Source organism: Haliotis rufescens, unplaced genomic scaffold (assembly GCF_023055435.1).
Source record: "Haliotis rufescens isolate VD_foot unplaced genomic scaffold, xgHalRufe1.0.p SCAF_6, whole genome shotgun sequence".
Taxonomy (NCBI): domain Eukaryota; kingdom Metazoa; phylum Mollusca; class Gastropoda; order Lepetellida; family Haliotidae; genus Haliotis; species Haliotis rufescens.
Genome location: NW_025964334.1, coordinates 1,148,875 through 1,162,665, shown reverse-complemented (window position 1 = coordinate 1,162,665; position 13,791 = coordinate 1,148,875). Strand labels below are relative to the sequence as shown.

The 13,791-nt window shown below is 42.9% G+C and overlaps 1 protein-coding gene across 2 annotated transcripts in view; it reads right to left on the bottom strand.

The window, feature by feature from the left end:
* The window catches only part of LOC124116845 (nuclear pore membrane glycoprotein 210-like), an 82,332-nt gene extending 68,939 nt beyond the window's left edge, over window positions 1-13,393 (bottom strand). For both annotated transcript variants that reach the window (XM_048385670.1, XM_048385671.1), the window contains exons 1-6: window positions 13,166-13,393; window positions 10,003-10,139; window positions 4,511-4,642; window positions 3,645-3,744; window positions 1,277-1,427; window positions 528-657 (exon numbers count right to left, since the gene is read on the bottom strand). In XM_048385670.1, coding sequence (XP_048241627.1) covers window positions 528-657; window positions 1,277-1,427; window positions 3,645-3,744; window positions 4,511-4,642; window positions 10,003-10,139; window positions 13,166-13,377 — 862 coding nt within the window. In that variant the 5' untranslated portion in view covers window positions 13,378-13,393. The remainder of the gene's footprint in view (window positions 1-527; window positions 658-1,276; window positions 1,428-3,644; window positions 3,745-4,510; window positions 4,643-10,002; window positions 10,140-13,165) is intronic.
* Window positions 13,394-13,791: the final 398 nt, after the last annotated feature.

Sequence of the window (13,791 nt, the reverse complement as noted above, 5' to 3'; positions counted from 1 at the left end):
TGTGGCAGGAGTTGGTTGGGTGCAATATTATGTGGCAGGGGTTGGTTGGGTGCAATATTATGTGGCAGGGGTTGGTTGGTGCAATATTATGTGGCAGGAGTTGGTTGGATGCAATATTATGTGGCAGGAGTTGGTTGGGTGCAATATTATGTGGCAGGCGTTGGTTGGGTGCAATATTATGTGGCAGGAGTTGGTTGGGTGCAATGTTATGTGGCAGGTGTCAGTTGGGTGCAGTGCAGCTTTGTTTCGGTACTGTTATTTAACACATTTTCAGTTGTGGAGAGGAGGAGTATCAATCCCACAGACAATGGGACAACACTGAAGTCACCAGGTGACATCGGAAGTAGTGAGTGGGTACTCCTGTGCTGAGTGCTTACTATATGCATGATCTTTATTCATATCATTTCCGATCCAAGTTTTCAACGTTACTTGAAACATGTGATATTTTGCCTGGATGTGGCAGCCATTACTCTTGTAATTGAGTGGTGTTTGAGTGGATTAAAACTGGAATGAACACAGCGACCTACTTGTGAGTGTGTTGTGTTTCAGCAGCTCCACTATATACTTGATGATGGCAAACTTCAGCACGTAGGCGTCTGGGGGACTCAGCATCAGGTTGGCAATCACCATGATCCGAACGTCGATGGCCTCGATGTGCTGGACAACAAGAGCGTGTATGTGTAATGCAGCAATCAGCCATGTCAGGTATTCTCAAGAAAAGCAAGAACACCACGATCCAGGGAACTGAGACATGTACTTCATTCACTCTTTGTGCTGTGAAGACATACACGTATCATGAAAGGTGATTTCTTGACTGTAACCAAACTGGGTGATCCAATGAAGAAACAAAGAAATTGTCATTCTGAACTTTGATTGTGAGGACAGGTTAACGCTGTGTGCATGCAACAACTGAACTAGTAGTAATGATTCAGGCGGAAGTTTCTCAATTTCTATGCAATAAGACATTATATTTCCCGTCCTCTAAACCCCTCATCAATGTATTGCAATCATCATTGCAACTCAGTGAATAGTTGATTTGAGGATTGACATTTCATGTAGGAAGGAATCTGAAAGTACCACAGGTTGCACACTTTTATACATTGTTGGGATTTAAACCAATTATAAGCCTATCCTGTAGCAGCAAAGGGAAGCAACTCAGACACCACTTAACTTGTTACTGTCTCCCACCACAGATCAAGGATCATAATCTTTTCTTGAAACCACTGAGCATATCCTGTAGTAGCAAAGGGAGGCAACTATGTACCCAGTTTCCTACCTTGTAAACTGGGTCTTTGAGTTTCATGCTGATCTTGGCACTTCCGGTGCGGATGCCCTCAGCCAGGATCCGATCTCCCTGCAGACCACGGTCTTCAAGAGGAGCGATGTGCTGGGGGGTCGTGTAGTGCGAGTCCGCAAACATCTTGATTCTAAAAAGACCAGACAATAATATAACTTGAACATGACATGTACCACCATGTATATGACCTTACAGTGAGTGAGTGAGTGAGTGAGTGAGTGAGTGAGTGAGTGAGTGAGTATTCCAACTTCGGTATCAGTCCAGGAAGCACACTGAACTGCTCTGCCTTGGATGACAGGACCCCCCATTTTCACCATGTTTGTCATTTACAGTAACAATTTGTAAAATAGACCAATCAATAATCAAGCAAGACTTACTTTCCCTTATTGTGTGACTGTTTCTTTAGTTTGTTTGTTTGTTGTTTAACGCTGCAGACAGCAATATTCCAACTATATGACGGCAGTCTGTAAATGATTGAGTCTGGACCAGACAATCCAGTGATTGATATCATGAGCATCAAACCACGCAATTGGGATCGATGACATGCATCAATCAAGTCAGCGAGCCTCTCCACCTGATCCCGTTAGTCACCTTTTACGACAAGCATAGTCACCTTTTACGCATCTTCCCGAGGCAAGAGAGTTAACTGGCTATAAAAGTCCAGTTTCCACCCTTGCCGAACTAGGCTGGTATTATGGAGTTACATTTTGGCTGGACTAACGAGTCTATGCATAGTCCAATCAAAATTGCACACCGAAATCGAAATCCTGTTCGTAAACTGTCATGAAGATTTCGGTCGATTGCATGATTTGCAAAGCATGTGCACCGCCAACTTGTTGTCAGCAGATATTTTCCAAATCTTTACATGTTTTTAATGAAGGTGCTCACGTGATTTGATGCATTTCGCGATGTAAGACCCGTTTTATCACAATATAGATCTTGATTATCGATCAGATTGTCCTGACTGGGCGCCACCATTTTGTGTGAAACAAATGCAAGTGATATGACAGGTGGAATCTGATTGGTCCATAGGAGAGGCTTAGAGGAGACATAACTGGTAATAGCCACTGGTGGCGCTACGATCAAGCCCAGTAATTCCAGCCTAGTTTGACAAGGGTGGAAACTGGACTTTTAAAGTCAGTTAACTCTCTTGCCTCGGGAAGATGCCTTTTACGGCAAGCATGGATTGCTGAAGACCTATTCTCCCCCGGACCTTCATGGTTCGATTGTTTCTTTCATTTCAAGTTGTGTGAACTAAACGTGGTGAGTACCATTATATAGTGGCCTGTATTTCAAGTCGTGTGAACTAAACGTGGTGAGTACTGGAGTATATTGTGGGCTGTATTTCAAGTCGTGTGAACTAAACGTGGTGAGTACCGGAGAATATTGTGGCCTGTATTTCAAGTCGTGTGAAATAAACGTGGTGAGTACTGGAGTATATTGTGGCCTGTATTTCAAGTCATGTGAACTAAACGTGGTGAGTACCGGAGTATATTGTGGGCTGTATTTCAAGTCGTGTGAACTAAACGTGGTGAGTACCGGAGTATATTGTGGGCTGTATTTCAAGTCGTGTGAACTAAACGTGGTGAGTACCGGAGTATATTGTGGGCTGTATTTCAAGTCGTGTGAACTAAACGTGGTGAGTACCGGAGTATATTGTGGGCTGTATTTCAAGTCGTGTGAACTAAACGTGGTGAGTACCGGAGTATATTGTGGCCTGTATTTCAAGTCGTGTGAACTAAACGTGGTGAGTACCGGAGTATATTGTGGGCTGTATTTCAAGTCGTGTGAACTAAACGTGGTGAGTACCGGAGTATATTGTGGGCTGTATTTCAAGTCGTGTGAACTAAACGTGGTGAGTACTGGAGTATATTGTGGCCTGTATTTCAAGTCGTGTGAACTAAACGTGGTGAGTACCGGAGTATATTGTGGCCTGTATTTCAAGTTGTGTGAACTAAACGTGGTGAGTACCGGAGTATATTGTGGGCTGTATTTCAAGTCGTGTGAACTAAAGGTGGTGAGTACCGGAGAATATTGTGGGCTGTATTTCAAGTTGTGTGAACTAAACGTGGTGAGTACCGGAGAATATTGTGGGCTGTATTTCAAGTCGTGTGAACTAAACATGGTGAGTACCATTATATAATGGCCTGTATTTCAAGTCGTGTGAACTAAACGTGGTGAGTACTGGAGTATATTGTGGCCTGTATTTCAAGTCGTGTGAACTAAACGTGGTGAGTACCGGAGTATATTGTGGGCTGTATTTCAAGTCGTGTGAACTAAACGTGGTGAGTACCGGAGTATATTGTGGGCCGTATTTCAAGTTGTGTGAACTAAACGTGGTGAGTACCGGAGAATATTGTGGGCGTCAATGACATCATGGCCTGTCTCGGTGTCCGACACCAGGCTCCACTCAAAGGACAGTCCTTCCAGGCTGGAGAAAATATTGCCTGGAAGAAGGAGAAAATTACTGAAATGTACGCTATGAGAGGTCAGCTTAAAGTTGACAGAATGGAGACTGTATTCACAAGATTAGGTACATCATAAGTTGTAGCCGGATCATGAAGGGTACATGGGGTTTTATGCGTCACGTGTCAGGTTTTATACCACGAGCCGGAGGCTACTATGAATTTATCTTTCCGACATATTTTAATCAATGACATTGTAAAATAATTCAAATAATTTCCAAATTGATAGAAAACAGCTGCTCTATTGAGCTGAGGTTAGCTTGTGTCATGTGACAACGTGCAGATTTTTGCTTTGAAGCGGGGTGAAAAGGATTTATTCTGTCTCTTAGAAATGAAGGTGCAGCCTGTAGTGCCTGTGGCAGGGTATAAGAGATTTATCCCCTTCTGAGAAATTTATTCCCCTCCATGGCGGGTTACATCGGAATTGTACCAAGATTACATCGACCAATCAGATCTCATCATTCTGACATAGAGGTATGACAATTGTTTTGTCCAATTCCAATAATATCACAATACCATGTTTTCGTGAGTAACCATACAATCATATGTCAGCAAAATTCCCCAAAGGTATCGCCATATTGGGCATAAAGTTTCTACTACCTGTATAAGCGTGTGGTTAAGAAAATCAAATGTGGTGATGGTGGCAGTGGTCCAATTCCAACAAACACACAAAGCAGCCTAATTACTGTCACGATGAATTAGGATTTTGAAAGATGGGTTGTTTGAGCCAACCATGTTTGTGACTCACCCTCACTGTCGTAACCCCGGGCAACCAGTTCTTCCGGAGAGTCTTCAAGGTACAGGAGTCTGGTTGTTGTGTCAATCACAAGTTTCGTGATTTCACTGACGATGACATTGCATCGCAGGATTTCACCGGTCACTGAAAACATCAAGAGAAGCATTAGTGAATGTTGGACATCACTGTGAACATTGTTGCTTAACATTGAGCAATATTCCAGCAACTAGATGGTGCCAGAGCTATGGATAAGCTGTGTATTTGCGTATAATACCCCCCCCCCCTAAAATATTCAAAACCCCATTACTTTCAATTAACTTGTGTACAGAAATGCATGCACCAAATGAAAAACTCAAATGTATAAAAACGCCACGTGTAAATACCCACTGAATCTTTTACAGCATGCGTACAACGAAGCTAAATTCCGAAACACAATTATGACTATGAGCTAATTTACTTCCCAAGTCAAGCCTTATATATACATCCAAAACATTATTTCATTTTTTTTAAATCTCAAAATGTTTACTTATCTTGGGAAAAACCCAATAGAGTGATGAATAGATGAGTGAAAAAATATTGGTCACCCAATAAAAAATGAAATAACCCAATCAAAATAGAAACCTTCAAGTTAAAACTCAATTGCTCCAAAAGTTTTCTGGAGCTCTGTGGTGCCCTGTAAATACTGGGGTGGACAAGGCAATCCAGTGATTGATATTATGTGCAAAGATCCAGTGAGTGAGTGAGTATAGTTTTACACCACTTTGAGCAATATTCCAGCACTATCAGGGCAGGGGACACCAGAAATGGGCTTCACACAATTTACCCAGGTACTGATGTGGGAAATCGAACCCGGATCTTATGTGTGATGAGGGAACACTTTAACCACAAGGCTACCCCACCGCCCCTACTGACTCTCCAAGCCTTGGGGGTAAGAAGACACACAATGAACCAAGGCACCGAGGTCCACTGAGTCCCTTCTCAGCCTGCATGGGATGCGAGGGACCTTTCCTAACCTTGGGGGTAAGAAGACACACAATGAACCAAGGCACCGAGGTCCACTGAGTCCCTTCACAGCCTGCATGGGATGCGAGGGACCTTTCCTAACCTTGGGGGTAAGAAGACACACAATGAACCAAGGCACCGAGGTCCACTGAGTCCCTTCACAGCCTGCATGGGATGCGAGGGACCTTTCCTAACCTTGGGGGTAAGAAGACACACAATGAACCAAGGCACCGAGGTCCACTGAGTCCCTTCACAGCCTGCATGGGATGCGAGGGACCTTTCCTAACCTTGGGGGTAAGAAGACACACAATGAACCAAGGCACCGAGGTCCACGGAGTCCCTTCACAGCCTGCATGGGATGCGAGGGACCTTTCCTAACCTTGGGGGTAAGAAGACACACAATGAACCAAGGCACCGAGGTCCACTGAGTCCCTTCACAGCCTGCATGGGATGCGAGGGACCTTTCCTAACCTTGGGGGTAAGAAGACACACAATGAACCAAGGCACCAAGGTCCACTGAGTCCCTTCACAGCCTGCATGGGATGCGAGGGACCTTTCCTAACCTTGGGGGTAAGAAGACACACAATGAACCAAGGCACCGAGGTCCACTGAGTCCCTTCACAGCCTGCATGGGATGCGAGGGACCTTTCCTAACCTTGGGGGTAAGAAGACACACAATGAACCAAGGCACCAAGGTCCACTGAGTCCCTTCACAGCCTGCATGGGATGCGAGGGACCTTTCCTAACCTTGGGGGTAAGAAGACACACAATGAACCAAGGCACCAAGGTCCACTGAGTCCCTTCACAGCCTGCATGGGATGCGAGGGACCTTTCCTAACCCGGACTCCCGGAGTGATATCTTGTGTATCACTCAACTAATGAATCTCCCAGCCAGGACTTGCCTCTCAGCATCAAGGTATTTCATGTTTATATATAGACAATCATCAGTTGAGCTAACTTGACCATGTTTATTAAATTACAATATGACTTCTAGATAAACTGTATGATCAACTTGATGAACATGATGTAGGTTACACAGTAAGCCAGATAGTTAATGATTCAGTAGGTCATCAGTCCAGGCTGCTAAAGTGTGAAGCCCAGTTCTGTCTCGAAAGTTCTGCCAACAAGATCCATATCGGACAAGAGAATCTTAAACATCAACTGAAAATGCTGACAGAAGTCTCGGCCAGTGGACAGTGCTACACACAAAATATTTTGGCACAGGCTGTCAGTGTCAGGTTTTGTTTCAGCTTGCTTACAGTCTGAACATGTGCAGCACTGGACACCACGTACTGCTTCCTCCCTACAAACTGGGCGTGGACACAACAACTGGACACCACGCACTGCTTCCTCCCTACAAACTGGGCGTGGACACAACAACTGGACACCACACACTGCTTCCTCCCTACAAACTGGGCATGGACACAACAACTGGACACTACGTACTGCTTCCTCCCTACAAACTGGGCATGGACACAACAACTGGACACCACGTACTGCTTCCTCCCTACAAACTGGGCGTGGACACAACAACTGGACACCACGCACTACTTCCTCCCTACAAACTGGGCGTGGACACAACAACTGGACACAACGCACTGCTTCCTCCCTACAAACTGGGCATGGACACAACAACTGGACACCACGTACTGCTTCCTCCCTACAAACTGTTCGTGGACACAACAACTGGACACTACGTACTGCTTCCTCCCTACAAACTGGGCATGGACACAACAACTGGACACCACACACTGCTTCCTACCTACAAACTGGGCGTGGACACAACAACTGGACACCACGCACTGCTTCCTCCCTACAAACTGGGCGTGGACACAACAACTGGACACCACGTACTGCTTCCTCCCTACAAACTGGGCGTGGACACAACAACTGGACACCACGCACTGCTTCCTCCCTACAAACTGGGCGTGGACACAACAACTGGACACCACACACTGCTTCCTCCCTACAAACTGGGCGTGGACACAACAACTGGACACCACGTACTGCTTCCTCCCTACAAACTGGGCGTGGACACAACAACTGGACACAACGTACTGCTTCCTCCCTACAAACTGGGCGTGGACACAACAACTGGACACCACGCACTGCTTCCTCACTACAAACTGGGCGTGGACACAACAACTGGACACCACGTACTGCTTCCTCCCTACAAACTGGGCGTGGACACAACAACTGGACACCACGTACTGCTTCAAAGATCATATTTTTCTCCAGGAAGTAAATCGTAAAGTCCTCTGCTTGAACTCAGGTGAGCTAACAGTGCAGAGAGACTGACTGACAAATGTGAGTAACGCCATGGTTACTGTTTGCTTATCTTGCATGTCTCAACACGTTCCTGGACAATCATTATTGAAATCTGTAAATCAACATTTGTACTGTTTGTTCAGGCTGATAAGAAAATGGGGAAAATCCATAAAGTACAGACTTTTGTCAAACCCGTTGCCTTCTTCACAACATAAATGATCATTTCCACAGCACTTTTATTTTCAGTATGGCTTAGTAGCCACTGAAATAAAACAAAATAAACATGTCTAATGCTGCCTTGTTTCAAAGTCCCCCCCCTCCCTAGGTTACATAATGCAGTATGGTCGACAGATGGGCTCCAGCTGACAGTTACCAGTTTCCATGGTAACAGTAGGCTACCAACTACTGGTCAGCTGCTGATGGGCCTCTCAGGGGAGGGAGGAAGAGGAAGAGAGAGAGACATGACTTCAAACATGTCTAAACCTACTTTGTCTTCCATCCACAATAAATGCAGATAATTTGACCAAACATGGTGACAGGCTAGAGTGTCCAGTGGGGTCTAAGCTACGGTTTTTCAATTTTGATACTTACTGCCCATGACAACATATTCTTTTTGGTGACACCAACTATTACACTGTTATGGTTGAATCAAGGTCAAAATTCACAGTATCACAAAAAATGGAACCCACTACTAACTACACAAATGGCAAATTTCACTGTGTTTCCACAACGTCCAATTTACAGCCATTAATGGGTTTCTAGATATGACCTCTTTGGTGGCCATTTTTAAAATCAGATTTGTATTCTGTGAACAATGTTTTTAGAAACTACAGCCAAGTTCATTTATACAAAGTTCCAGCTCCAGTGGCCTTGCAGTTTCACAGGAGATGTCGAATACAATATTACAGCAATGTGGATACAATTGGATCAAAAATTCAAACATGCAAAAACAATTTTTTATAATTACATGCTATAAAAAAAACCTGCATTACACATGCAGAAATGGCAGAGTGACGTCTATAAACAGGATAAATGACATTTTCATTATGGCCACCATGTTTGAAAGCAGTTCAGAATTCTGTGACCACTTCTTTGAGACAACTTAGCGAGGATCATTCGTAAAAGTTTCATCTTTACGCACCTTGTAGTTTCAGGGATGTCAAAATGCAATTTTGAAAAATTTCATCAATGTTTGTATAAGGTGAGGTCAAATGGGGTTTAATGTTGCGTCCAAGATTATTGCACTTATATAGCGACATGCATGCACACACGTGTGTGTGTGTGTGTGTGTGTGTGTGTGTGTGTGTGTGTGTGTGTGTGTGTGTGTGTGTGTGTGTGTGTGTGTGTGTGTGTGTGTGTGTGTGTTTCTGCTTGTACTAGTCCGGACTGATGCTGATTTATAGTGCAAGCTCACTGAGATACCATGCCACAGTTTAACATGAATACCCCATTCAGACACAGTATACTGACTACGAGCGACCAGTCCTTGTCGAGCGCCAGACAGGGTAACAACAAGTACCATCTTCTAACGTCTTTTGTGGTCAATGTTTGTATTAAGGAATCACCTGGTCATAGTGCACTGACATGACAGTGTTCGCCATGAAGCATGGAAGTCAAGCAGTCCACAGGTTCAATCATATACACAAAGAAACACCTCCTTTACCCTCCACAAGCAAAAAACAAACAAGGTACGAAATGATCTCCAGGAACCCATGCTTGTTGTATGAGGCGACTAACAGGATCGGATGGTCAGGCTCGCAGACTTTGTTGATGCATGTAATTGTATCCCAATTTTGTAGATTGATACTCATGATGTCAATCACTGGATTGTCTTGTCTGGACTTGATTATTTACAGACCACCATCATAGAGCGAGAATATTTCTTAGTGTAGTGTTAAACGACAAACAAATGAACAAAAATCAGAAAGCTAGTGACTGAATTACCAATTCTAGCCTCAAATTCCAACTTGTCAAATATAGTTTAGGAAAATAGCATGTACATGTGCCTCAGAAAAGAGTGAGTGAGTGAGTATAATTTTTACGACGCTTTTAGCAATATTCTACCAATATCACAGCGTGATACACCAGACATGGGCTCTACACATTGTACCCACATGGGGAATCGAACCCAGGTCTTCTGTGTGACAAGCAAACGCTTTAACCACTAGGCTACCCGACCTCTCCTCTCACACAAGAGAGACTACATAATCAGAGTGAGTTTGTGATAAATGTACCTTTGTTTTCAGCGAGGACCACTGTTGTCATCTGGTGGGATGTTTTGGATGTGGCCGACACGAGCGCCTTGTTGGAGCACTCTCCATCTGTGCTGTTGAGGAGCTGAATCTGGGCAACTTCTTGTCTTGTTGAACGCCTGCAAATTAGCATGAAATCCTGTTATTACACGATTGAATATTCCATTCAATACTTTTCAGATATACGAATCGTGCATCAATGAACGGATTTATTTCCAGAAACACCGCTGACGAACAGGTAGATGTGAGCTGATTGCTATTTCCGGCCTATAATTTACGAGAAAATACATGCGGTATTTTTAATATCTGCATATAAAACAATGCCAAGCAGAACAGAAAATATAGGATACTGCGCATAATATGATAATGATCGTGTATACACTAATCGACAACAAAAACACGCCAATGTGGCTGCTGCTCAGATAGGTGTCGTTTGGCGCAGCAAGAATAGAGCGAACCGCAATCAGGCGGATTTATCATGATGACTAAGCGTTTCTCCACTGCCACAAAAGGCTAAATTGTATATCACGTGATCGGATATTTTGATAGTTTTTCTTGTTATATCGCCGAGGGACAATTATCGCTAACCGTTATAGCGTGCACGTGGTTGCATCTCATTTTAGTTTTGAGAGTCTTAGTTTTCATAAGAGGAGAGAAATATTTATCCGAAAACAATGATCAAAAGGACTCTTGTGCGGAAATATTTTTTTCAAAACCCGCCATATTCACCTTGCTCAATATCTTCAATATCCTATCTTCCTCAAAATACAATTCTGAAATCTATTTGATGTACACATAGGGATAAGCAATATCGAATTTGGGGAATATTGTCAGTTTGCAAAGAACAAATTGATAATAGCATTTCTTATTAATTTTGGTGAATTAAAATAATATTGAGCGCGATAACTGAAATATCCCCAAAATGTAATTTGTAAACTGGAACTGTGGGCGTGTTCACGTGCTGTAAGGCGATTGCGAGAGCTGGTACAATAAGTCACCGGTAAAGTTTCCACTGTTCCCTATCGTAGCACAGACAGACATTGTAACGCTATAACCGAAATCAACTGAATCTTATTCAAGAAAGCGCATATGCTCACAGTTTCACAAAAAATAAAGTTATTGGTACATTCAACTTTGTAGCCTGCAGCCTCGGGTTTCGCGGTACTTGTCATAAACGGAACAAATGGCACTCGCTAACATTTATGATTATTCACTCCTGTTATGCCAAAAGTATGTATTTATGATTTGGCTACTAGTGAAGAAAGTACTGCTAAGTATGAAATTTTGGCCCTAATTATCTCCTAATATATCCTGACCACAGCGCGGGAAAATGTGCGGGCTACGTAACTTCCGTTACCTTATTAGTCGCCATGAATATGTAGATGAGCTAGTTCAGGTCGAGAGAGAAAGTTTATTTGGGAAACTGCCGGTCATATCGCTGTCCATTGACAGATGGGGGTAAGGCAATAATAAAAAAATAAAAAGATACCAGAAGTAAGTATCAATGCGATAATGACCCCTAACTTGCAGCAGACGGAACATTCCGAGAAAAATTGAAATTGTTTACGGAGCGAGCACTTCCTGGTTACTGATTGTCATAACAGACACCCGCTAAAAGGCGTGTCCCGCGTGAGCGACCGGAAATCACAAATGCCGCGATACGATGAATGCCGCGGTACCACGAGGTCAGAGTATACACGGAATATGCCAGAAATAACATGAAAAAATGGCGATAACTGGTCGCTAGCTTCGACGTGTACACTTTCAAGTGTATCCAGTCCAGAATGACATGTTGACATGTTTTAACTGTTCGAAAATAGGGTATGTGAAAATAGGAAGGCGGATGCCCCGATGCACACGCGACCCGCCAGTCACGACCTTGGGTGGATTGTTGTGGCCCCTCTCGGCAGTGGGTGATTTTACATAGCGCTTTAATTACTTTCGCGGAGGTCGCGGGTGACAGCACAGCCACGGTGATTGAATTAATTAGTATCAAGCGCTTCTCTGAGTACTGCGGACCGCACCGTCTCGCGTACAAGAGACGGCTGAGCCGTCACGCGTACACGTTACGTCTGTGACTGCTGATACTGTAATTACAGACTCACATATTCTGTGAGGGCACTGGTGTCCATGTTGTCACTTTATCAAAGTTAACTTCATAAATAGTTTTCTTCCACTGAATATAATTGATGCTTGTGTTCTTGTGATTTCTTCCCATAGATAACGGGTCTCAATTGACTGTTAGAGGTTTACTAAACCTGACATAAAAAGCGGGGACGGAAATTAGCACTAGCCCACAAGCAGGCATCAATTAAAGGTATCCTGAAAGAAAACATTTTGGTCAGTATTGTATTGATGTGTGTTATCACTATTCGGACCAGTAGACATTCTTGTTATGGATAAGGTATATAATTGGTCAACACAACACAGATACGTAACTTCTCATATCAGGTGTATCATCCCTATTGAGTTTAGTTCATAAAAAGATCAGAAATGTGAAGATACAACCGACACACACTATGTACTATAATACCATTTGCCCCGAAAGGTTATTATATTACACTTGGACATAATTGACTTGATTGTGACATGGGAAATAAAATGTTTGTTGCTTGACAACCACTGGGGCAATAGCTTTACTTTATTGACAAAAAATGCTTAGAGCTGCTAGTAGGACTAGGATGAGTGCGTTTTTATACAGGGAGCGGAACCCATGGAATATGAAGATATGTTAGGTCGGTGTATAGTGACACCACTATTTGCTCTGATTATTTGACGTTTTTTAGCTGTTTCAAAGAATTATCATTTTCCAAGTTGGGAGACATTGGTAGTGTGTTGAACCTGGTTAAGGTACGCATAAGACGAGTAGAAATTGCTTAAACAAGTCAACTGTTTAAAAAAAAAAACATTCAAATTTTGCTACAAATACAAAGCTGAATTGAAATTAGTAACTGATCATGGATGATGCATTACTGTCAAACATAACTAATCACTTATTATGACGTAAGACAGCCATATAGGACACTTTAGTTGCCATTTTCTCATCACTTTACATTTTCAGTTGTGGACCGACAACGTTTTCAATGTGAGTAAGCTGGATGCAGTTTCATTTTGGTGTGATCGAAATCCGAACAATTAATCTTACCATCGATAACAACTGGCTCCCTGTGCCTCTTCGGGGGAAAACTCCACTTCTAACGTAAAATTGGCGATTACTGAACTATAATAAGGAAGCAGAACCTTCGGTGCATTTAACTTGGCTGACTGAGAAGAGTCAATTAAAAGTACGATTAGCAAAGCCAACAAAAATAAAACAAAAGGTTTAGAAGTTGCCGCCATTTTTCCTTTGGCAGCCATGTGCGTGACTCTCAAACCAAAGTGTTTTTCTTCTCTGCAATGCTAGTTCCCCTAAATGACGCTTGAAGGCTAACACTACAATTAATGCATATTCATTCACAACTAATTTAACACGTAAGTTAATAGACTAGATCTTTAACGTTGCATCTAATGTTTTGACTCATGATTGATATGAGTCATAGGATATATTTTTCTACGGTCGAATGTTTTGCCACAAGATTTCGAGTTTTCGCGATGAACAGATTATTTACTCACACTGACGTGTGACATGAAACATCAACATGTTATCACGATACACATAGCTTGGCCTATTCTGGTTAATTAAGGGCGTCAAGAATCAAAATATCTTGAGGAAATAGCACCACTGAATTTGTTGCTGTTGTACAAAATTAAGGTACAGCATAAATTATAATA